The 25597-nt window shown below is 48.4% G+C and overlaps 1 protein-coding gene across 4 annotated transcripts in view; it reads right to left on the bottom strand.

Moving 5' to 3' along the window:
* ADGRB1 (adhesion G protein-coupled receptor B1) overlaps positions 1 to 25597 on the bottom strand; it is a 372262-nt gene that overhangs the window by 267327 nt on the left and 79338 nt on the right. For all 4 annotated transcript variants that reach the window (XM_073329984.1, XM_073329983.1, XM_073329982.1 and 1 more), the window contains exon 2: positions 4873 to 5788. In XM_073329984.1, the coding sequence (XP_073186085.1) occupies positions 4873 to 5617 (745 nt within the window). In that variant the 5' untranslated portion in view covers positions 5618 to 5788. The remainder of the gene's footprint in view (positions 1 to 4872; positions 5789 to 25597) is intronic.

Genomic DNA, 25597 nt, shown 5'->3' on the forward strand with positions numbered 1-25597 from the left:
CTGGCATTTCACTGCAAGCTGGGCAGCTGACTGCATTTTCAAAAAGAAAAGGAGTACTTGTGGCACCTTAGAGACTAACCAATAAATTGGTTAGTCTCTAAGGTGCCACAAGTACTCCTTTTCTTTTTGCGAATACAGACTAACACGGCTGTTCCTCTGAAACCTGACTGCATTTTGTGTCTTTGAAAATCTCCCAACTTGTATGTTTATTTCCTCTTGCTATCCCTTTCCCCTACGCTCTATTGTGAGCCTGTCTCATAAATTGCAGTTTGTTCATGGAATTACCAAACTCCCCAGGTGCAAATACCTTTTCCACCCACTAATACAGTCTTCACCTACACAGCAGGTCCATAAACACTGTATTTCAAGCACAACTTATGCAACCACCTGCAAACCTTTGTCCCACATTGCTCATGTCTTTCTGGGAGGGTAACATTTGGTTTTTCTTCACTGTGACCTAGTGTAATCCTTCCCCTCCTAACTAATTCTCACTAGTGTTCTGTCCAATCAGTGCAGTCCATCAGCAACAGTATAATCCTGAATAGCTCTCGAGGTACCCACAGCTACAAAATGGGAAATGACAGGCAAGCTGCACCTGCCAACGCACGTCAAAGTGCCGCTGGTCACCAGCCTAAGCTCCATGGGCAGCAACAAGCAGAACTATCTTCAGAGCTAATGCCATCTCTGGAACCTGCCAGAGTTTTTGTTTTTCTATAGTCTACTGTAGCCTCTCCAAAGCAGTCTCTCTGATCCAGTAAAGTTAATCCTGAATTTGGAAATGTTATAGTGGCCCATTTGCCCAACAGTTGTGGCTGGGACATGGATGAGGGGGAACCCACCTTCAGTTTGATCCTGTCCTGAATGTGAAAGGCAGGTAAAATTTAGTGCCCGATCCTGAGCACCCTGAACTCTCAATAACTTCAGTGGAAGCGCTTTGCAAGAAGGTGGCATTAGCTCTCAACCCACATAGGATCCTGCCTCTAAGCATGATCAGTTCAGCTGTTAGCCGCAAATCATGACATACAAGATGCAAACATAGGGATGGAAAAGACCCATTAGATCCCTTTTAGTCCGTCCTCTGCACATTCCAATGCTGCCTTGTTCTCTAAAGAACATTCTCAACATTGCCCAGTCTAGTTTTAAGGTCTCAAGTGCTGGGTTTCTCACCTCTTCCCGCAGAAAGCTATCCTATCCCAACAGATCTCACTGTCCGGAAGTTTTACCCAGTGTTCATTTTGCACCCTATTACTCCTAATTATCCCCTCGTCCTAAACAGCCTCTCAGTCTCCTTGATGTTTGCACTCAATAAAGGCAGCAACATACATACAGGTGAGTTTCCTGCCCCCAAGAGATACCTCTTGCTGCAGAAGACCTATGGAGTGGAGCAGAGAATATGGTCAAATGACAACCATGCTCAAACTTGTGGCACTTTAGAGACTAACCAATTTATCTGAGCATAAACTTTCGTGAGCTACAGCTCACTTCATCGGATGCATACTGTGGAAACTGCAGAAGACATTATATACACAGAGACCATGAAACAATACCTCCTCCCACCCCACTCTCCTGCTGGTAATAGCTTATCTAAAGTGATCACTCTCCTTACAATGTGTATGATAATCAAGTTGGGCCATTTCCAGCACAAATCCAGGTTTTCTCACCCTCCGCCCCCCCCCCCCCACAAACTCACTCTCCTGCTGTGTGTGGGGTGGGGTTTCATGGTCTCTGTGTATATAATGTCTTCTGCAGTTTCCACAGTATGCATCCGATGAAGTGAGCTGTAGCTCACGAAAGCTTATGCTCAAATAAATTGGTTAGTCTCTAAGGTGCCACAAGTCCTCCTTTTCTTTTTGCGAATACAGACTAACACGGCTGTTACTCTGAAACATGCTCAAACTTGTCATCCGAGTGTTTATACTAGGTACCTTGGTGAGTGACAAGTGGGATAGGTACCATGGTCAGAGGCAAGCTTTGCTCCTCACTACTCTCTTCTGTCTGAGGTCTCAAATCGCAAACATATTATGAATGAAGCTTCTCAAGACGAGGTAGGTGTCACTGTGTCAGCTTCACAGATGGGGAAAGCAAAGCTGTGGCTGAGGAGTTTAAATGACTTGCTGAAGGTCTCCAAGGGAATCGGTGGCCGACCTTATGTTTCTTAGTCCTATTCTTCTGCCACAAAGCCATCCTTCAGATGCTTCTAGACAGTGGTAATCCACAAACCAAATGCATCTGGAGCCTTTCCTGACTATTCCTGTTAGAGACTATGAAATGGGGAAAGAATAACATCTAACCCTGACTGACGGTGACATACACTGGGCTCAGCAGCTGAATGTCTGGCCCCTTTGAAAACATCTAGTCCAGTGCGTTTTTCTGAACCGCACCAGCTCATATTGGAGGGCATTCTGGAGGCAGCCCAACACCTTGGGCCTCAGGGACACCGCACGTCCCCACTTGCTGTTGCAATGTCCCAAGTCCAAACGAGAGCTAGAGGACAAGTCTGTCTGCTCTTTGGAGTGACATCTAGAAACCCATGGAAGAATCCTTGAGACCACTAACAAGCATTTCCTACTTGCCCCAGATCGCTCAGCTACATTTATATGGCTCAAACCCCTTGGCTTTAAAGGCTCTGCAGTGAGAAATAAAGGAAATAGGATTTTGGGAAAGGGAAAAGGTTACTAATGCAAAACAAGAACCACCACCAATAATTCTTGAGCCGGAGTCAAGGGTTCAACCTGAAAAGTACTGGCAGAGATTATGGGTTCAATGTCTGAGGTGGACCTCCTATATTTTCCTCACCAGGCTTTTGCAACAACCAGAATTGGCACAGGGACTCAGACAGGCCATTGCATGCAGACACAGGATATTTTGCAAGTGCTAATCAGTTTCACATTGGTGGCATTCAGTCAATGTAATTGCTAGTTCTTTATCTTTAATATTGTGCAGATATGAATGGGGCCCAAAAAAATCCACAAATATTTGACATCCAAAAAGAACTTTGATTCATTTCACATCGGAGACCCTTTCATATTTGTTTTCCAGGAACATTCAAGTGCTCAAACTTTACTAGAGATCCCCACAAAAAGCCAATATAAAGCTTTAATGCTCTGGTATTTGCCAAAAAGCTAATTTTGAATTTCACCTTCAATTGTAATAATAAAATAAAGAAAAGGTCATGATATGTTGGTTGAATGCATAAATCATCCTATAAGGGAATGGTGTGATTTATGGAACTAACCAGCGCTACACAAAACCAGTCACACGGAACTCTTTGCAAATTCTTCATGTAGAGAAAAACATCTCGCAAAGAAATTTGTGGAAATTCTTGAATAACAAATTTCACAGTCTGCTCATCAACAGGAAAAGAGACAAATGACTGCTTTGTTAGGATTTATTTGCTCAGCTCCAATATTGAGCATATTGATTCAAAACTCACCTGAGATACAAAAGCTCTCACAAAATCAACAGTGAAACACTTATAATGTAATCCTTCTACAATAGCTAGAGCCAAGCCAGGACTAAAAAGATACCCTGTGTGAGAATACTAGACACTACAAAATTCATCTGTGTCCAGCAGCCTCGCTGGAAAATCTCCTTTAAATTCATTATAACCAAGTCCTGTCTCTTTCTCTATCACAGGGGTTAGCCTGGGTCCACTCCTGAGCTGGGTATTATATAGAGGCAGGCATGAGCCACAAATTTCAAATCTAGATCCAAACTTTCCCATAATCTGGGAGGCTGTTTGAATCTGGTGTTTTAAAGAGACAGGGTCTAGCTGTGAAATTCAGATGCAGATCAGAACTTCTCCAAAGTGTGGGGGTGTTTGGGTCAGACCCATTCCTAGTATCATGTCTCAGTTTTGAACCATCTCCTTGCTGATAGCTCAGTCAGGAACTGAGAAGGAATAAATAAACCAAAATGGTTTATGCGGGCACAGAAATAGAGGCAAGAAGCCCTGTTTTGAAGCTGAAGAGTCTGTGACTCCTCATTCCTGTCTAGTTGAAGGAGATTAATGGGATCTATCTTCAGACAGCGCCACTAACACAGGCTGCTTCTGAGAGCACAAAACCATTCCCTTCATGCCAATAATGCAGAAAGGTTAAGCGACTTTGGCACCGGCAGGTATCAGCGTGAGAGCTGAGATTAGAACTCAGGAACCCAGCTTTCAGTCTCACGTTCAGTCCATTACATCCCATCCCCTTCTACCTCACAGGTTCCCTATTTTATCTCTTGCCATGCACATGCTGTGCACTCCAGGAATCACTAGAGAAAGAAACACAGCAAAGAAAGGAGGGAGAAAACATTTATCACTCGCCCCCCACCTACCCACACAGACGATACTGAAGAGCTTTTACAGTTATAGATGGGACCATGATCAAAATCTCCATTCACGTTGTCTTGATTTGGTGTCAGTCCTATCTGACCCTGGAAGTCACTTCAGATTACGTATTTCCTATGCACTAAATGGGGGTGGGGTTGCACGGTGGAACCTGACATGAGAGATGACTTGAGTCATGGTCCTTTCAGGCCATGGTTTATTATTATTATTATTGAAACCTGCTTGTTGATAGGTAAGAATCTCAGATCGTCTCTGAGGCTCCATTAGAAACAAATAAATAAGGCACGAAGCCTGAGAAACAATGAAAGCAACCTGAGCTTGTTCCCGTTAATCTGCTCTGCGTTTCAATTACATGCTAATAAAATGCCACCAGAATTACTGATCCTGCTTAGGGTGGATAACAGCTTTAAGATGAGGGAGCAGGAGGCTCAGATACCATGGAGATGGGCACAGTCTCAAAAACAAAATAGGGCAGGAGAGATCTATTGTACATGCCCCCCCTTCTACCTGAAACATAAACAGCTTTCAGCACTTACCCAGGAACTCCGCCTGGCTGCTGTCTTTTGGGCTGCTCATGCAGTTTTCCAAATAAATCCCATCCTTAAAACAATCTTCCTTCTTCTTGGGCAGCCCCGACATCTCGCTGGGCTGATCCATCACCTCCCCTCCGGAGCAAGAGCAAGGAGTCTGCATGATGCCACAGGGGTGGGAGCTGCTGCTGGTGGTCAGGCAGGTGTCCAGCCATTGGCAGAGCATCTGGCAGGCAGCTTTGCTAGGGCTCCTGTTGCCCACCACCAGGTACTCAACCGAGAAGTCCCGCTCCTGAGCCTTGGTGGGTTTCCGTCGCACGTGCCCACCTTCTGACGGGGACATGGTCTGCTTCATCTGGAGGAATTGCTTGTTGGACTGGAGGAAGGAGTACCTAGTGGAACTGTCACACAATTTTAGCACGTCGTCAAAGCTCTCCATACCCAGATAAGTGCGGGTGGACTCCAGGAAAGAGTCAAATTGGTAGGTGCGTATCGGCTGGTGGTCACATATGCCAGTGGGTTTCAAGACCTTCATGTACAAGGTGTACCTCCTGGGGTCCGGGTTCTGGATAATCCAAGAGCACAGAGAGGAGTTCAATGGGAAGACAGCAAACGAGGAGAAATACCCGAAGAATTTCCCCTGGACCAGGGTGGTGCAAGGAGTTTGTCCTAGGTCGAGGGCGACCACTGTCCACACTAAGAAGAGTGGTGATATCAAAAGCAGGTGCAGGGCAAAGCCAGTGCTCCTCATCCTAGGTCTCTGGTCCTATGGAACTCAAAGTAATTGTCAGGCAGGTGCCAGATCTTGGACATAACAGGTGCAAGCTTAGAGGGAAAGAGAGAGTTTATGAGACTCTATGCGAAATCAACCCGATCTTCCCATGTTCGGACTTGGGCTCCCCCTTGTGGCCATACGCAACACCTGGGAAAGAAAAGAAAGAAAGGAGAGAGTTTCTCAGTAAAACAGACCGGCTCTGAGACTCTGGGGTTGGGGGGGGCATCCGCTCTCCCCACACCCCTCCCCGCCCATGGCACAGCTGTGAGAGACGCGCCGGCGCCCTGCCAGGGAGGGAGCTGCACCGGGGGGCGATGCCGGGCAGCCTCCAGCAGAGAACGGGGGTCGCTCGCCTTCGGTTTTCTCCGCCAGGCGGATCTCAGCGGCGCCGGCCCCGCCGCGGGGACCGGGGAGTGAGCTCCCGGCTCCGCACGCTGGCCGCCCGCTCGGCTGAGCCCGGGCGGCCGGGGGCGGGTAGTTTAGGTTTATTCTCCGGAAGCCTCTGAGCCCTGCTGCCCGGACGAAGCCCAGCCGGAGCCCTCGCCTGCCCAGCGGCCACGGGCTCTTGCTCGGCCGCAGATCCGGGGGCAGCGCCCGGGAGCTCCGGCTGCATCGCCCGCTGCGGTCGGCTGGGCTCCGCCACTCCGGGCGGGCTGCAGCGTCCCACCGCCGCCCCTCTCCTTCCTTCCCCTCCCGGGGCCCAGCCAGGAGCCCGGCTGCGGGGCAGTGTCTGCCAGGGGTGGGTGGTGGGTCCCGCGGCGGAGGCGGCCCCTTAGCCCCCGCCCCGGGCTGGGGAGATCGGTCCGGCGGCGGGGAGCCCCCTGCCCCGCTGCCCATCCCGATACCCACGGAGACCGCAGCCAGCGAGCTCCTCCGCGCCCGGGGCGCTGCGCCCCGCACAGCCCCGCGGCCGCCCCCACCCGGGCCGCCCCCGCAGGAGGCACAGGGGCGCAGCCGGCAACCTGTGCCCGGCGCTGCGCTCCAAGTCGTCCCCTCCTCACCCCGGTTCCTTCCCCTCCTCACCCCCACCACCGCCCCGGAGTCCTCCCCGTGCGCCCCCCTCGCTGCCCTAGGGTCCTAACCACGGGAGGGGTCCTAACCACTGCCCCGGGGTCCTCCCCGTGCGCCCCCCCCCACCACTGCCTCGGGATCCTTCCCCTCCGTGCGCCCCCCTCGCTGACCTAGGGTCCTAACCCCTCCCGTGGGCCCCCAGTGCCCGAGGGTCCTTCCTCCCGTGCGTGCCCCGCACGGCCCGGTGGCCCTTCTCCCCTGTGCACCTCCACACTGCCCAAGGGTCCTAACCCTCTCCCCTGCCCCCCCCCCACACACACAAAGTTCCTGCTGGGGCTAGTTAGGAAAAGGAGGGGGGGAGGGGGTCAAGATAAACTGACTCATCCTCGCCTGGCTCTGGGATCTGGGTGCAGAGTCCTCCGGGGGCTCCCCACCAGCTGACGAGTGGCTACAGCCGGCGGATCAGTGGAGAGTGCGCTCTGAAGCCTGTTTGAGACACTGGGGCACAGGGGACCCACGGGGAGGTGGGGGAGGGGCACGCCAACATTTTTCGGAGACCTACTGCCTTAAGGGCAGGGTGGGGAAGATGCACGCACTATCCCCCTTGCAGGAAGCTGATTGCATTGCCAGGCCATGCCCTCATTGGGCAAGGGGGGTGGGGGGGTGGGATTATATCGTCACCAAACCAAAACACTTCAGCCCCTCTATCTATCTGATGTTCCCTCGGGATGCACCGGGGTCCCCGTGCTCTGGTCAGGGTGACTGTGCAAACTGGAGGCCTGGTCATGAGAGAGGGGATGGTGCCATGCGATCACTTGAGAGAGGGCAGATTAAAGCAGGTCACCCCATAGAATCATAGAATATCAGGGTTAGAAGGGACCCCAGAAGGTCATCTAGTCCAACCCCCCGCTCGAAGCAGGACCAATTCCCAGTTAAATCATCCCAGCCAGGGCTTTGTCAAGCCTGACCTTAAAAACCTCTAAGGAAGGAGATTCTACCACCTCCCTAGGTAACGCGTTCCAGTGTTTCACCACCCTCTTAGTGAAAAAGTTTTTCCTAATATCCAATCTAAACCTCCCCCACTGCAACTTGAGACCATTACTCCTCGTTCTGTCATCTGCTACCATTGAGAACAGTCTAGAGCCATCCTCTTTGGAACCCCCTTTCAGGTAGTTGAAAGCAGCTATCAAATCCCCCCTCATTCTTCTTCTTCAAATCCCCCCTCATCCCCCATCTTTAGGACTGGGAGCCTGGCAGATGGCACGGCAGCGCATGGGGGACCTGCCAGCATCCCAGTCTCATATGCAGACGGTTGCCCATTGTCTGATGGCAATGATTCTCCAAATGTGGTCCAGACAGCACAGGCTTGTCCCATGGTGCCAGCTCCTCAGATTTTAAAGCCAAAAGGGATTATGATGATCTTCTAGCCTAACCAGGCCCATGTGATGCAGGGGAGAACCTGACCAGGGATTCCTGCACCTAGCCCTAAACTTCTGGTTGAATTAGAGCAGATCTTTCTGACAGCTGTCCCTTCTCTATTAAAAGGCTACAAGAGATGGAATATCCACTGCAGCCCTGGGTGAGCTGTTCCACCGCTTAATCGCACTCACATTGTACAAATCTGCATTACAAGAGAGTTTAAAAATATATAAATACTCCCCTGATGTGAATTAGCCCTGTAAGCACTTGTTGTAGTTCCTAGAGGGATGATACGTGATCACCAAGGGGAGAAGGGATATGCTTTGTACAACACTCTCTCTAACAATGTAGTTCATGCTAGGAAAACGTTTGAGAACTCCTGCCTTAGGCCTGTTCTGGGTATATATGTGCTCAGATTAGAGCACATAGTTCACAGCAGGACACATCAGTTACTGGGATTCTCAGTTAGCAGGAGGTGTACTGACCCATTCAGTCTAGACACCATCTCCCTTTGCAGCCAGCATCTCTGATCGCCCATACACAGCTGACCATCCGTACTGCAGCTCTGGAGCCCTGTTCCCCAGCATCTCAAATGTACTCAGTTTCCACTGACCTATGTTCCTGCAGCCAGTCAGTTCACTGCTAACCAGTAGGAAGGCTCTGTACAATCAGATTTCTAACGCATCAGGGATTCTCCATGTTGAGCCACACACCCAGTTTTCCAGCAGATCTTGAATTCACTCAGCTGAGCTCTATCACCATGAGAGACCATAAAATTAGAGATGGGCCCAATCCCCATAAACACTAGTCCAACATCCACACTTTAGCTCCAGAGCCTAATTTTGTGCTTGGTTCACAGCTCTATAAGGGTCTATGACACTGGCAGACCTGGTGTCAGCTCATGCCAAGGTCCCCATGTCTCTGCTGAACACTGAGAAATACATATCTGGAATCAGCCTGGCTCACCTGTGTGTTAGTATTGTTCAAATAGGTATTAGAAAGATAAGAATGTGTTTAGGGTTAAGACTTTATTGAATTCTTGTTAATTGCTGCATGCACTAATCTCACAGCATCTGTAACGAGTATTGTAAGGTGCAATTTGAGTGGTTGTATTATGAGGCTCTGTGACTGTATAAATCACCGGACAAGAGAAAGACATTGACTAGTGTGAAGTGCTGATCTCCAGCAAAAGGTGTTACGTCCTGTCCAACAGGGAAGGTCCAGCAACACTAGATGGACTATTGTGGGACATTAAAGAGGACAAAAGATGTTGTTGTTCTGCTCCCCTGCCCATGACGATGAATTAGGCAAGTGGATTCTTCCTATCAGCTGCGTTCACAGATGAGAGCACATGGGAGGAGGGGGATAAAAACCTCTAACGAGAAGGAGCTGTATCTCTATGCTTCTTGGACGGGGGGCGGAAGGGGGCAAGGTTTCCTAGGCATAAGCAAGAGATCCCCAGTGTTCAGCATGGGTTAGCTCTAAAGGATTTATACAGCTTGCTTATATAGACACTTCTGGTACTAAAACTGTAACTGATTTGTGTATACATGTTTACCAGCTTTGACCTTGTAAATAACTCTCTTGTTTCCTTTTCTTACTTAATAAATGTTTATATCGTTTATTATAGAACTGGCTACAAGGGTTGTCTTTGGTGTAAGATCTAAAGTGCAATTGACCTGGGGTAAGTGACTGGTCCTTTGGGACTGGGAGTAACCTGAATATAGCTGTGATTCTTGGTGTAAGGGACCATCTAGCACAAAGGTAAACTTATCTGGGTGGCAAGATAGATAGGAGTACCCAAGGAGACTGTGACTCCATGTTTAGGCTGTTGTAGGGCCTCAGGAGTTTACACATGATAATCAGTTGATGAAATCTAAGTATAGAACTTGCAACCCATTTGGGGTTGGTACCCTGCTTCCTATTAGTCTGCCCTGAGGTTGGTCCTCATGCTCTTGAGTCACTGCATGCAGTGTTACAGGGCAAACCGAAATCACAGATCTGAACCTCTCTGAGCTTTGAGAGGGTTCAAAAGGTAGGTCTGACTTCTGCAGCCTGGGTTTATTTCCACTTAAAGTTGCTGTGAAAACTATGCAAGCAGGGTGATCAGACACTAACTGGCATGGAAATCGAATCCATCTATACTTTAATCCATCAGAAATCTGAATCCCAGGTCTGGCACCAGCTGACACTCTTGCCAAACTTGATAGCCCAGTTTTCACTAGGTCAAACTCCACAGCCTAACCAGATTTCTAACATGCCTTAAATCATGCCACTCCCCATAACCAGATTTCAGGAAACAGACCAGGATGGAGACAGGAAGCAATGTTTAATTATAATGCAACTTGCATGCATCAGCCAGGGATCACGTGAGCACCAAGAGAGGTCACCATGATTAATGACTGGTAAGGCTAAGCCTTTCTATCATCTCCTCTGCTTCAGTGAGCAGTGGGAGCCCTGCTTAAGTGGCTGACTCCACAGGAGCAAAGAAGAAGAGACGAACAGCTCCCCCAGTAATTCTCCTCTTTCTCTAACCCTAAAGAAGCCCTTCCATGGGTGCCCCTTGGGAATCAAGCCATGCTGCTTGTGAGAGGAGAAAGCCATAGTTCATGGCATCATGCCATGCGCTATTTCTGTGGGGAACCCCCCGATGAAGTAATTCTGACTCAACTAGGAATATCTGGTCCATCTCACAGTAAAACACTCCCTTTATGGGGTTTTGGAAGCAGTGACTGGCAGGGATTACACGTCAACACAGCAGGGCAAGAGGGCCAGGAACAGGGGTAGGTACAGTGACAGGTATCCTTTAAATTACTGGATCTCAGGTCAAACCCCAAAGAGACTCTACAAGTTGGAACTCTCCAAGTCTCCTGTCCCCCCCAAAGCAGGTATTCCTGCATAAGGGGCAGCCTGGCCCAGGTAAATAATAAATAACATTTGCCAGCCTCTAACTGCCTCAGACACTCCAGGACTCATGTTGTAAAAGCCAACAAACTTTAACTAAACAGACCCGTTAATGGGACACTGCGTTATGGCTGTTAGGCCTCAGGATTGATTTCCTCTGCACGTAGTCCCATCTGGAAGGGTTTACCATAAGAAATATAAACATATTTTTTCTCCTTCAACTCATCCTTGCTGAAGTGGGAAATGTTAAGAGAAAAAATAAACGCACAAACACCTGGATCTCCAGCACAATGCGCTATAAACCCAGCAGTGTGTGGGCGGAATGGCGTACTGCAATGTATTGGCTAAAGGCCCAATCCCGCAAGCTTTACACAGGCCAAATTTCAAGTGAAGTCAAGAGCAGTTTGGCTGAATGTTTCCGGGGAAGTACTTCTAATTACACAGAAGGACAGACTGCTCAATTGTTGTGGACAATGGATGTGTCTACAATGCACACTGCATCCAGGCTTAGGTTTGAGTCCAAGCCCCCACTTCTGTCCACACACAAAGCAGTCTGACTCAGATCAGCAGGCACTCAAGGCCTGCATCCTTGGACCCTGCTAGAGGGTTGGGTCAGAGCCTGAGTCCTTCCTGCTGTGACTCAGGTCAAAACCTTCTCGTTTTGCAGTGTGGATACAAGTCAAGCTGCAGACCCAAATCAGAAGCTGTGTGTATAGCGAGGTATGGACACTTTATCACAGTTGTGAGACCTGGGTCCAGCTTTACAATGCAGTGTGGGCACTCAAGCATGGACTTGGAAACACTGAGTCCCCAAACCCGGATCCCACAGACCCAGGATTAGTACGCAGTGTAAACACACCATAATATGCCATTCCCTAGACTTCAGCCTACAGAAGACATAACCCAGCCAATCATCTATCACAGTGGGATCTGTCACTGACACCGGCTCCTCTTTAGCTTGAGTGCCACACAAGACCGGAGCTCTACCTCTGCTAGGGACTGTGACGGAAAAGCAACCGCAGAACGGTGACAGCTGGCTCCCCCACCTCGGCAAGGATAAACATTTGAAGAGGAACAGGTTTTTGCCCCCACATGAGTCAGAATTCATTCCTGACAATCCAAAGGCAAGAAAGAGTCTGGCAAGTTCAGAGTGAAAGTATCCTCCCTGGTTTAACTGTGTGTGTAAACAGAGCTAAAGCAGAGAGCTATGCAGACAGACTTCTAGAAACAGCAAGAAAAGACCTTGGCTCCAATTGCTTATGCAATCAGCCTAGCACCAGGCTGCTGTAGGAGCCAGGGCAAATAAACCACCTTGGGTTGTTTCTCTCTCCACTTATTAGTCGTCTGTATTCTAGTAGCCCCTAGCAGCTCCCACCAGAGTCTGGGCCCATCTGTGCAAGGTGCTGTACAAACACATAGTAACAAACAGCCCTTGAACAGCTTACAGTCTAACCGGGCAAGCACTGGGAGGAAAGGATGTATTCCTATCCCCACTTCACAGGCGCAGGGAAACTATGTTCCTTGCTCACTCCTGTAAGGAGTCTCTGACAGCGCTGAACTGAACTGAGATCATCCGAGTCTTGCTCCTGAAGCTTAACCACAAGACCCTTCCTCTCCAGTCTGCCTTCTGGACACATGTTGCGACTAAGACTGAAAGAGGATCCCTAAGGAAAATAGCCTTTTGTTCCCCAGGAGCCCCTAGTGCCCTGCGTGTGCAATGTCTGCAGGACAAGGGCTGGTGTAAGCTATTTCTTACAGACATCCAAATTCTCCTCTTGGGAGAGTCAACTAGTTCTTTTAATCTTTCCTGGGAAATCAAGTCCTTCCAGCCCCAGGATCACTGCTGTTGCTCCTCTAGGAACTTTCTCTGGATTCCTGCACCTAGCTTGTCTCCCTGTTTGAACGAACATGGGGTTCTAGCCCTGTGCTTTTGCTGTCACTCTCTCTTGCCTTCCCGATGAGACAGTAACACATCCATGTCCACCTAGTACTCCACAGACATTCAGCCCTTTAATCCTAACATTAATAATAGTGTCTAAGCAGGGACAGAACTCGGTTAGTCCTGCCTCGGAAGGACAGGTTACGACCACACAAGCTAAAGGGGAATCTTTCTCTGGATGGGCCCGAATCAGGGTTTATGACTCATAGTTTCATAGTTCTCATTCTGAGCAGCAGAGGGCAGTGTTACTTCAGTGTTAGCTACATGGTAGGCTACCATTATCCGCATCTCTTACAGTTAAATAATTACAGAAAGGGTCTCTTTTTATATCACATGCCACAGGACCTTCCCATAAAGGAAGAACTCCGCTGCTCCCCCTTCTCTTCTACACCCTCCCCAGTTTCCTGCTTCCTCATTTCCACCCCTTGAGCTCCGCTTACCATCTTAAATGTGCCACATGACAGGATTATAATTCCTCATATGTCCCTTCCCACTTGGAGCATGGCTAACATCCTACAGGGATACAACTCAAATCACAGAGTGCTAAAGCTTCCTTGGGACCTCCAGTTTCTTTAAAGAAATTCCCCAGTATCAGTCAGCCCTCCTTCCTGATGGCACAGCCCTTAACGTCTCAGTGTCCTAATGTCTGAAAAACACATTAATGCCCTTATCGATGATAAGCTGAGAGCAGAGAAAGCGGTAACTGCGCAGAAATTTTCTTCTTTCTGCTGAAGCAAACAGCCCATGCACAGTGGAAATAGCGTAGAGTAGAGTGACATGGCATCTGTCACCCGACGGCACATGGAGAACGCCATGCATGGAAGGGAACTGAGAGTGAGGCTGGGGTGCATTTGTGCCAGTTTCCTAGACCAGGAACTCCAGCTAGGGATACATGGAGCTGGGGCACCCCTGCTACTGATCTTGGAGCTACGCCTTAACGGAGTCGTCTTTGTGAAGCCCGTCAACTCACCAGCAATGCCAATGGTTAGCAGATATTGTGGGGGGGGTTGGTTTGTTTTCTTTTTTATGGTCCTCCTCGTTTCCTTATTTTTTGCCTTCCCTCTGACTTTCCTTTTGGAGAAGATGAGTTCACTTATAGGCAGCGTGTAATGGAGGCTGAGGGAGGCTAAGCCACCCCAAACCTCGCTCCGCCAGGGGAGGGGCAGTGGCGGATTTGGGGCCCCTGGAAAAATCTCCCTCCACCACGGCCCTGGGGCTGGAGGAGCTCTCACTCCCTGCCATGGCCCCAGAGATTTTCCGGTCTTGGGGCCTCAATGCCGGGGGGCAGGGCCTCACGGGGGAAGAGATGGAGTGGGGATGGAACAGGGGTGGGGCTGCAAGGGAAGGGGCAGAATAGGGACAGGTCCATGGGCTGGGCCGTGGGGGAGGGGCAGAATGGGGTGGGGCCATGGGCGGGGCTGCAGGCGGACCAGGGTAGAAGGGGTGGAATGGGGTGGGGCCATAGGCGGGGCTGCAGGCGGACCAGGGTAGGGCGCCAAGCTCCAGCCAGAGCGAAGACAGAGAGCTCCAACGTCCTCCTAGCTGATGCTGAGAGCTTGACTCCAGGTGGGGCCAACCTCTCAGCTCCTCACCCTCCACCCCAGCTGGGGCCACAGGGGAGCTGAGAGCAGCGAGCCAGGGTGGGGCCTCAGCTGGAAGAGGCAGAGCAGGGGGCTAGCCTCCCAAAGGGGAAACTTCACCTGCTGCCCATGAGTTCACTCTGACCATAAAAAGCCACGGCAGCTTCACTCAGAAATAGGAGTCTGATAAAAGTAGAAGGAAGAGGTGAATCACAAAGGACGAGGGAAACTCCCTGCATTGCTGGCTCTCCCTAGATGGCAATTCAATTATGGGCCAGACCCTCGGGTGGTGTAAATCAGCACAGCCCATTGACTTCAGTAGAACTACTCCAGTTTACGCCTGCTGAGGATCTGGCTGTGTGGTGGTAGGAGCTATTTAAATGCGCTAGATAGACAAGGAGCTACTTGATCCCTTTGGAACGAGTCACGAGGTCTAGACTCGGAAAATCAATAGAAGATGGACAGAGTAAGGCACTTGGTGTCCTGTCCCACTCCTGAGGTTTAACACAGAGATATTGCTATTCCTCTACATACAGGTAACACGTAGGGGCTTGACTTACACTGACAAAGTGCCTGGAGATGCTCAAATGGAAGTGGGTTCTAGCCCACAAAAGCTTATGCCCAAATAAATGTGTTAGTCTCCAAAGTGCCACAAGGACTCCTCCTTGTTTTTGCGGATACAGACTAACACGGCTACCCCTCTGAAACCTGTTAAATGGAAGTTGCCACCAAAGAAGAAACAATCCCATACTGACAGGAAGGTAGAAGAGACACTCCGCTTGCTAAGATTCTCTAGTCTTCCCCTCACATTTTGCTGTCTGAATTGCACTTTAAATGCCCTTTGCCATCATGGATGGGCTCCCCCATGTCTTCCCATCCCAGAGACCCACCTATTGCCTCTGAACTCTGTGCATTCAAATTCTCCAGCTGTGTGCGAGAGGGGGTGCGTGCAGAGAACAGGGGAGTCCCAGGAAAGCTCATTCCCGAGCCGCCGGTTATAGTAATTACTTGTATTTACAACAGCATCTTTCATCCCCAAGTGCTTTGAAACCCACAGCAAAGGGCATCCAGCCTCGGGGATGAATTGCAGCAGCTGCTAAACAGCTCCCAGGAACACCACGCACCAGTCAAGAAGAGAAAGTGAAGGAGAACGTTAAATACAATGGAACCTGCCGGGGACTTAGGGAAAGCGGAATGTAATTAATCATGGCAGATGATTAGGATTAATACACCCAACTCTTGCAAAAGTGCTGCAGAATCTTTAATGGTTACCAGTGACCAGTGCTGCAGTTTCTATCATTGACAAGACAGGCTGCCCTGCTAACTTTAGGCTGTGTAAAGAGACCCCCTGGGCATCTGCTCAGAGGGAAAGGTGCTACCTAGCAGCCTTGGATCGTCAACACCACTTCCCACAGCAGTGGACTCTCCACTGAAGCTCTGCTGGCCCCACGTTAAATAGGCTATGACCTGATGGGGTCAGAGCCAGATGTGGCACATCAGGCTGCACTTCAGCTGACTCATACCCCTTATGGTTCAACACAGACAGATACAGAGCCTGGATGCAGGAGAGCCAGTTTGTAACACAAAGAGACACACTTTGCACTATGGAGCAAAGGGCACCCTTGGAAGCACAGGGAGACATGAAGGGGCAAACCCACCAGAGAGGGGGAGCCCTGGGTCAGGAGTTGGGGGGGGGGGAAGTACTCAAAGGCTCATGCACTAAATAAGCATGGGCCATAGCTGTGTGAGAGATGGTGGAGCTGAATCCAGCCCAAGAGCTGGGAAAACAGATCAGAGGCAGCGACCCAGACTCCAGCTCTTGCACTGCATTTCCCCAAGGCCAAAAAGCTGCTTCGAAGCTAACCCAAGCCCCAGGGTCAGTCTGAGTCTACAGCTCTGGATTCCAGCTGCCTGTCCGCAGCCTCACTTCAACTTGAGACGGCGCAGAGCAGAGTGGGGAGGAGAGAACGTGCTGGGATGCAGACGTCAGCCACAGATCAGATCAAAACCCGGCACGAGGAGTGTAACCACACAAGTGGGGACGCACCGTACCTCATTTTAGGCAGAGTCCTTCATTCAACCTCGACCAGCAGACAGGGCATGGGATTGGGAACTCAGGAGACCTGGGGTTTAGTCCCAGTTTTGCCACTGACTTGCTGTGTGACCTTGGCTAAGTCACTACCCCTCTCCATGCCTCAGTTTCCCGTCTGTAAAAATGGGGCACCTTTGTGCAATGCTTTATTTAACCCACATGAAAGGTGCTGGTTTGACAGACCTGGACACTGACATTTCTCCACAGACAAGGTTAATTACCCGATATCTGATCTGGGGGTCAAGGCACAGGCCTCTTATCCATCTTAGGTACTTATATGACCCCCATTACCATAAGTGCCCCCACAATCTTCAATGCATTTACCTTCACAGCCATCCTTTGAGGTGGGACATAGCTGTCATCCCCACTTTACAGATGGGCAGCTGAGCCACAAAGAGACTAAGGGCCCACAGTGAATGAGCCACAAGACAATCCCTCTTCTTTCACAGAACCACCTCCGTCTGTTCCCTTGATTTGGAGGGAGCAGGGACTTTCTCGGACTGCAAACCTTTCTGGGCTGAGACTATCTTTTAATCGGTGATTGGGCAATGTCTGGCACAGTGGGGTCCTTAGGTGGTACTGCAATGGATGATAGTCTCTCGGACACAGGCGGGCATGCACCCAGATGCACACACGCATTTGGGTGTACAAGCACAGCACAAGAACAAATGAGTTTGAACGATTTCCTGCATGAATCACACCCCAGCCCTCAACTCTGAGAAGCAGCAACACTCGGATTTGCGTAAAGGGGGGTAATGCACAAAGGCCCCCGTTTATTTCAACCATTTTCTCCTCTGCAGAGCCCTTGAGAGATGGAGTTGGGGCCGGACGGGACAGAGAGAAGGGGCTAGCTGGGAGGAGAGGCAAAAGGTGCTTTCTGGGGCTTCTTTAATCACAGACGACGTCAGCAGATGTTATTGAGTGATTTGTGCAGCATTAAGAATGTGCTGGAGTGGGATTGGGGTTAGTTAGCTGTCAGCACATAACCTTGATGAAGATGAAGGATCGAAGGAGGGAGGTTTGTATTTATTCTGAGAATGGCTCCGGTGATGTTTCATCATGGAAAGTGACAGCAGAGCTGGTGCTTTCAGACACTCCTTCATTTGTATGGGTTTCCCCTTCTGGCTAGGAGGCAGACAGATGTGAGCTGGAGAGAGGGGCTGCCAGGGCAGGGGAAAATCCATTAAGAGGACTGTAAAACTCCAGCCAGAGCTTGGGGTTTGGCCACTAAGTAATACATATGGAGCTGTTAAACGGAATGCTATCTACAGTCAGACCTACTCTTTCCCCTCTTCCCTCGGTTTCCAAAGTGCACACACTTTATTATGTTCTTTGTACCATTCAAAATAAAAGCTTCAGTGCCCTTTCCCTGTCCCAATAAAATAATAAGGTCTGCCCGTTCAGAGAGACCCGGCCATCACAAATCGGCATGTATAGCCCAAGGGCTTGTGAGCAACCCTCCAATAACAAACCAGCCCGGGGGAGAGGGAGCAGCATCATTCATGAACCAATCCCACAACAAACCAATGGGTGCAGGGGAGAAGAGTAGCCCAACTGAGCACGTTCCCTGCACAGCGTGAAGAACTTCCCCAGTCCCCCTCTTTACTAGGATCTGTTCTTGTGCAGTTCTGGTCTCCCACATTTGAGAAAGATGAATTCAAACAGGAACAGGTGCAGAGACGGACGATCTGAGGAATGGAAAACCTACCTTACGAGAGGAGACTCAAAGAGCTCAGCTTGTTTAGCCTAACCAAATGAAAGCTCAGGGGAGGGATGATTGCTCTCTACAAATACCGCAGAGGGATAAATACCAGGGAGGGAGAGGAGTTATTTAAGTTAAGCCCCAATGTGGACACAAGAACAAATGGATATAAACTGGCCATCAACAAATTTAGGCTTGAAATTAGATTAAGGTTTCCAACCATCAGAGGAATGAAGTTCTGGAACAGCCTTCCAAGGGCAATAGTGGGGGCAAGAAACCTACCTGGCTTCAAGACTGAGCTGGATACGTTTATGACGAGACGGCCTACAATGATCTGCGACTGCTAGCAGCAAATACCTCCAACAGCCGGTGATGGGTCACTAGATGGGGAGGGCTTTGAGTTCCTGCAGGGAATTCTTTCCCAGGTGTCTGGTTGGTGGGTCTTGCCCACATGTCCAGGGTCTAACTGATCGCCATATTTGGGGTCGGGAAGGAATTTTCCATGGGTCAGATTGACAAAGACCCTCAGGTTTTTTCGTCTTTTTCTGCAACGTGGGGCATGGGTCACTTGCTGGTCTGAACTAGTGTAAATGGTGGATTCTCTGTAACTTGAAGTCTTTAAATCATGATCTGAGGACATCAGTAACTCAGCCAGAGGTTGTGGGTCTATTACAGGAGTGGGTGGGTGGGTGAGGTTCTGTGGCTGTGATGTGCAGGAGATCAGACTAGATGATCATGAAGGTCCCTTCTGACCTTAAAGTCTATGAGTCCTCATTCACCCAGTGCCTACCCCAGCTGTGGGCCTCAGGACTGGGTGTGAAGGACTCTCAAAGGCATTGGTAATGGGGTATGAAGTCTCTCACTGCTAGGTCACCAGCTCAAATTCAGCGCAGGTTGGTCATGAGTGAAAGCTCCCATCAAGAGCTAGGTACAATGGACAAGTGCTCTCTGCTTTGGTTCCTAATGCACAGCAATGCACATGGATACAAAATGCTCATTTGCCCTCTTACTGTCCATCTCATCAGAGGCCAGGGACTGAATGGGCCTCAGAGACCAAGGGCTTGTCTACACAGGAAAGTGCCACTGGTAAAGTTAAACCGAAATAGCTAGGTAAGCCTGCCTTCCCACTAATTCCAGAATAGGCGTGTCCATACAGGGAGTAGTACCAGTATCACTCTATCAGTTTAAATATACACCTTAGCTTATTCCAGAATAAGTCTAGACAAACCCGGAGAGGAAGGCTGGTCTTGTGGTTAAGGTACTTGACTAGACCCCAGGAGTTCTGGAGTCGATTCCTACCTTTGCAAATGGCCTTCTGTATGACCCAGGGCAAGTCACTTGATCTCTCTTTGCCTCTGCTCCCTCTCAGTAAGATGGAGATAATGACTCCTACCCTTCATTGGTCTGACCTACAGCTGTAAGATCTTTGGGGTCAGGATTCTCTTCTGCCACAGGTGGGATTTTTAAAAGCACCCAAGTGAATTAGCACAAGAGCTTTCACAGGGACTTGTGCTCTTAGGTCGTTTGGGTGCTTCTGAGAGTCCTGTGCTGTGCATCTGTACAGTGCCCAGCACAATGGGGCCTCAAGGTGCTATTGTAATATGGATAATTAATTGATCTACTCTTTACCCCCAGCAGGTGGCAGCAGGCTGGGGATATTTGCCTCTGCTGTTCACAGAGCTGGGTACAAAGAACTTTGGCCTCTAGAGACAATAATCCAGCACCAGACGGAAGCTGCCCACCCCAGTGAGGCGGCATATAACAACAGTTCCCCATTAGTCAAAACACTTGACCCCAGCAATGGTGAGAGAAACAGCATCAGTTCACCAGCGTCTTATTCCAAGGGCTGCCTACCAGAAATTTACAAAAGGATCAGAAAACCCTGCTCTAAAGAGTTGACCCCAGTTCGCCTAAGCAGCAGCATAATGTTAGCTGAAAATGCTTTTCATGAGATTTTTTTCTCCCTTCCTTCTTCCCCTTTGCAAGCCATGTAAAGCAACGCAGCACAGGGATGAATTGCTTGATTGTGTGCGCCTCATATTCCCATGGTGCTGCCTTAACAGAAGGGTTGGGGGATGGAGAGAGAGCCCAGCTGCTCCTTGCGGACTGTTCTCTCTCCGCCCACCAGGCATTTTAAATCAGATGCAAATTAACACCAACTCCCAGCATTATTCATTTATTTGATTGGCTCGGTGCTAGTTTGCTTTGCTTTTATATTCTAATTGTTCATTTTCCCAGCCCATCCTTCATAAGAATACACCTAGCAATTAAACACTGATCAATAATGTGCCTGATTCCACAGCATTCCAGGCAGAGCTAGCCTAAATTGATTGCTGAAGCTTTAAAGGGGTCACCATGACCCAAAAGTAGATCACAACCTACCTACTATCTTACATCCGTACAGCATTTTTCATCCACAATATGCTTCAAGCAATATACAAGAATCAGTTTCTTAAATGCAGCCACCTCTTGGGTGGAATGCAGCTGCCATTTAACAGCTCACAGCCAAACACTTCAGAATGAATACTTCGTTTCCCCTGCATGAGGAATTTAGGTGGATGGAATGTAATTACTTGAGGAAGATACTGGGGTTAACACCATGCAAAAACCACCATGGGATATTTAACAGCCATGAGTGGCTGACATCACCAGATGGTGCAGTATAAGGACCTGAATAGATAACAGTGTCTGTTTAACACACCCTGCTAAAGCTGGCACGACCAGTGCCTCCTGTCCACACCACAGTGGGGCACTGGTTTAACTCAGACTCTGAAGGAAAGATGATTACTGACTGAAACACCACCCCAACTTCCTGGGCTTTCCTTGGAGGTCTCCCCTCTGAGTACTGACCAGGCTTAGCTTCCAAGTGCCACCAAGCCCACAGTCCAAGGTGTAACGGCTTCAGGTATCGTAAGGAACCACACTTACTAACCTTCTCTTGCTGCTCCCTGCTCTGGGAAACCGGAACACAGGAATGTGTGTCCTTTAAAAGCCTTACATCCACTCAGTCTTCACAGCTTTGCAGCTCCTCTGTGTTCTTTGTACGCCGTCCTCCTCTACACCCTCAGGTTATCAGTCTCCAGCAGCAACATGGGTTATGGAGAGTAGGATGCAAAGACCCAGAGACAGGCTCCTCTGCAGAATCACCATGCTTACCAGGGAAACAACCTGCCCCTCTTATCTGTCTGTATAGTCATGTTCGCTAAGCCACTCAATCCAGCATGCACTGTTCGGCAACTATCAAACCTTTTGTGGATTTCCGTCTCTGCAATATTCGTTTCTTAGCAACTCTGTTTGCTTTTAGCAAAAACAAAATGTCTCTGCCGGAGGTATGCTATTTTGAGCAGAAATGGTGTTGTTTTGGGTCCATGCTAGTCATAGGGACGCTAGTTAAAATGACTTCCCCCGCCAACTCGCTCTTCACAATGGTAGGGGGCATTGATTTCTCCAGGTTTGCCATTTCACCCACAGCAGGGAAATCACAGAAATCCTGGCCCCAGCTCATGACAGACAAATAATCCTATGTTGCACTTCCGTAGTCCCTTACAATCTGGGGATCTCAAGGTGTGTTACATGCATGAATGAATTAAGCCTCACAACCCCTCTGCAAATGATGTGCATATTATCATCCCCATGTTACAGAGGGGGAAAACCTGAGATCCAGACTTGTCCAAAGCTGCATAGCAGACCGGGAAATAGAATCCAGGTGTCCTGAGTGCAAGTCCAGTGCTCAATCCACTGGATCACACGGCCACACTTTAGCGACTAAAGAGGAAGTTGGCTAAGACAAGGAATAAGGGTAGCATGATATTGAAGTGGGCAACTGGGAAAACGACAAGGCCATTGGGCTAAGGATGGGAGCAAACTAAAATAGGAGAGGAGATAGCACCAGAAAGGAATGACTGGATCATAGAAATTATAATTGGCAGAGATCAGAGATGGGGGATGAACCGGAACCCTCCCTCAAACCAGGGGAACACGTGAATATCCATCCAAACATCACAACTCAGGCCCAGCCATACAAAGGACAGCATGGGAAACATGTACCTGAACATCTCAGACCAATTTGGATCCCATCTTGGCAGCACAAGCCTGCCTGTGGGAAAAGCTCTCTTAGATCATCTTCTCCATTTCCCCTTGCTAGTGCAGAATAGCTTCCTACACTACATTCTCCAGCACAGTGTTCCAGTTGGGTTTCGGAAGACTCAAGCAATGATGCTTCCACCATTTCCTTGAAAAGACTACTCAACCGTCTATTAAAACTTTAGGATGCTTGTCCAAAAGTGACCCATGAACTTTTTTTGCGGTTTGCCAATGACAAATCGTTAATGGCCTGACACTACGTAGTTCAGAGCACCCTTAGCTCCGATTGAAAACAATGGGATTTGAAGATATTCAGCAACTTTCTGAGTGAAGTCCACTGTACTATCTGCCGTATAGGAGTCAGCCAGTAAATGTCTCCATGAGCTATACAGAATCCCAGATACAGTGTAGTGCCTGGTAAACAAGGAAAACAAGAGCTGGAACTCAAGCTGTGTAGAAACCTACTGTAGTTTGTAGCTGTTTTCTTTAATAAACACCTCTTGTCTAAGATGGATTGTGACTCCATAAGTGAAATTCGGGCCTCAATGATGTCAATGTCAAAACTCTCATTGACTTCAAGGGACCAGGATTTCCTTGCATATAGCATGGCACTCAGTGACTATATATTGTTCTGAGATGGATCTAAGGGTGTTCTCTATGTGCTCTCCTGATTTTCTCTCTCCCATTCATACTGACTCATCCTCCTCCGCTTGGAACTCCTTGCCTATGCTGTAAGGATCCCACACACTCCGACAGTATTCTTGTCCAAACTTACATCATAGTACATTTGTCCAACTAATTTTTTTTATTTTAAAAAAGTTCCTGTTTTGCAAAGCTGCCAAGAGCAATTGTTTTGGTGAATCATAAATAATTCAGAAAGTCAATGTTGGTTCAAGATTTTTATTTCTGCCTTTGGCAGATCAAACCTTCAAAAAATATTCCTCAAGAAAGTGGGTATTTTAGTGCAGATCACAAGGCAGATAAGAACAACATCGGCTCATTTGGACACCTCTGTAGTCTGATGTAAGCAAAGCCCATGCAGAAAAGCTGGCTGCTAGTATATTTAGGAAAGGCTGTTCTGATTTCCATGCAATTTCTTTGGAGTGCAGAGGTTTAGGTGTAAAGTACTTTATATTAACTGTAGATCTTAAATTGTCAGTTCTATTTAGCAGGGATTATGGTTTCTTTTATGCTGGTATAACTGACCCCGTTTGGGTCACCAACAGGGTTTGAAGCTAGGAGCTTCAGCTGAACCTCTATTGTTTGAGCTAACGGGCTATGTCTATTCATTGGTAGCAGTAGTAGACTATCTTCTTATGTAACCAGCCACCATAGGGTGACAGATACCCACACTCTCCTAGCATAGGTTACATCTGTGCAGTGCCTAGCACTAGGAGATCCTGACTGGGACCTCTGAACATGACTGCAGTACAAACAATACATGATAATAATGAGATCACACTATATATGGTGACTGTAATTACACTGTAATTAAATAGCAATTACAGTGCAATTACAATGTAGTTAAATAACAGGTACAGTGCAATTATACCATAGGTGTGTTTTCTGATACCTTTAATTACCACAAATTAATGTAACTGAAATGTTCACTGTGTGGCTGAGAATAAACACACTGTAAATGCATTCTTGTTAATATACCTGGATTCCAATAGCATGTACTTGAAGAATCCCAAAGGGTTAATCAAAATTCACTCAGGCAGTTAACATCCTTATTATCAGGTTTCAGAGTAACATTCGTGTTAGTCTGTATTCGCATAAAGAAAAGGAGTACTTGTGGCACCTTAGAGACTAACCAATTTATTTGAGCATGAGCTTTCGTGAGCTACAGCTCACTTCATAAGTGAGCTGTAGCTCACGAAAGCTCATGCTCAAATAAATTGGTTAGTCTCTAAGGTGCCACAAGTACTCCTTTTCTTTTTGCGAATACAGACTAACACAGCTGTTACTCTGAAACCTGTCTTCTTACAATGTGTATGATAATCAAGTTGGGCCATTTCCAGCACAAATCCAGGGTTTAACAAGAACATCTGGGGGGGGGGGGGTAGGAAAAAACAAGGGGAAATAGGTTACCTTGCATAATGAGTTAGCTACTCCCAGTCTCTATTCAAGCCTATGTTAATTGTATCCAATTTGCAAATGAATTCCAATTCAACAGTCTCTCGCTGGAGTCTGGATTTGAAGTTTTTTTGTTGTAATATCGCAACTTTCATGTCTGTAATCGCGTGACCAGAGAGATTGAAGTGTTCTCCGACTGGTTTATGAATGTTATAATTCTTGACATCGGATTTGTGTCCATTTATTCTTTTACGTAGAGACTGTCCAGTTTGACCAATGTACATGGCAGAGGGGCTTTGCTGGCACATGATGGCATATATCACATTGGTGGATGTGCAGGTGAACGAGACTCTGATAGTGTGGCTGATGTTATTAGGCCCTATGATGCTGTTCCCTGAATAGATATGTGGGCACAGTTGGCAACGGGCTTTGTTGCAAGGATAGGTTCCTGGGTTAGTGGTTCTGTTGTGTGGTATGTGGTTGCTGGTGAGTATTTGCTTCAGGTTGGGGGGCTGTCTGTAGGCAAGGACTGGCCTGTCTCCCAAGATTTGTGAGAGTGTTGGGTCATCCTTCAGGATAGGTTGTAGATCCTTAATAATGCGTTGGAGGGGTTTTAGTTGGGGGCTGAAGGTGACGGCTAGTGGCATTCTGTTATTTTCTTTGTTAGGCCTGTCCTGTAGTAGGTGACTTCTGGGAACTCTTCTGGCTCTATCAATCTGTTTCTTCACTTCCACAGGTGGATATTATAGTTGTAAGAATGCTCGATAGAGATCTTGTAGGTGTTTGTCTCTGTCTGAGGGGTTGGAGCAAATGCGGTTGTATCGCAGAGCTTGGCTGTAGACAATGGATCGTGTGGTGTGGTCAGGGTGAAAGCTGGAGGCATGTAGGTAGGAATAGCGGTCAGTAGGTTTCCGGTATAGGGTGGTGTTTATGTGACCATTGTTTATTAGCACTGTAGTGTCCAGGAAGTGGATCTCTTGTGTGCACTGGACCAGGCTGAGGTTGATGGTGGGATGGAAATTGTTGAAATCATGGTGGAATTCCTCAAGGGCTTCTTTTCCATGGGTCCAGATGATGAAGATGTCATCAATATAGCGCAAGTAGAGTGGAGGCATTAGGGGACGAGAGCTGAGGCTGTGGATGGCATTAT

The sequence above is a fragment of the Lepidochelys kempii genome, chromosome 2, assembly GCF_965140265.1.
Source record: "Lepidochelys kempii isolate rLepKem1 chromosome 2, rLepKem1.hap2, whole genome shotgun sequence".
In the NCBI taxonomy this organism is placed as follows: Eukaryota; Metazoa; Chordata; order Testudines; family Cheloniidae; genus Lepidochelys; species Lepidochelys kempii.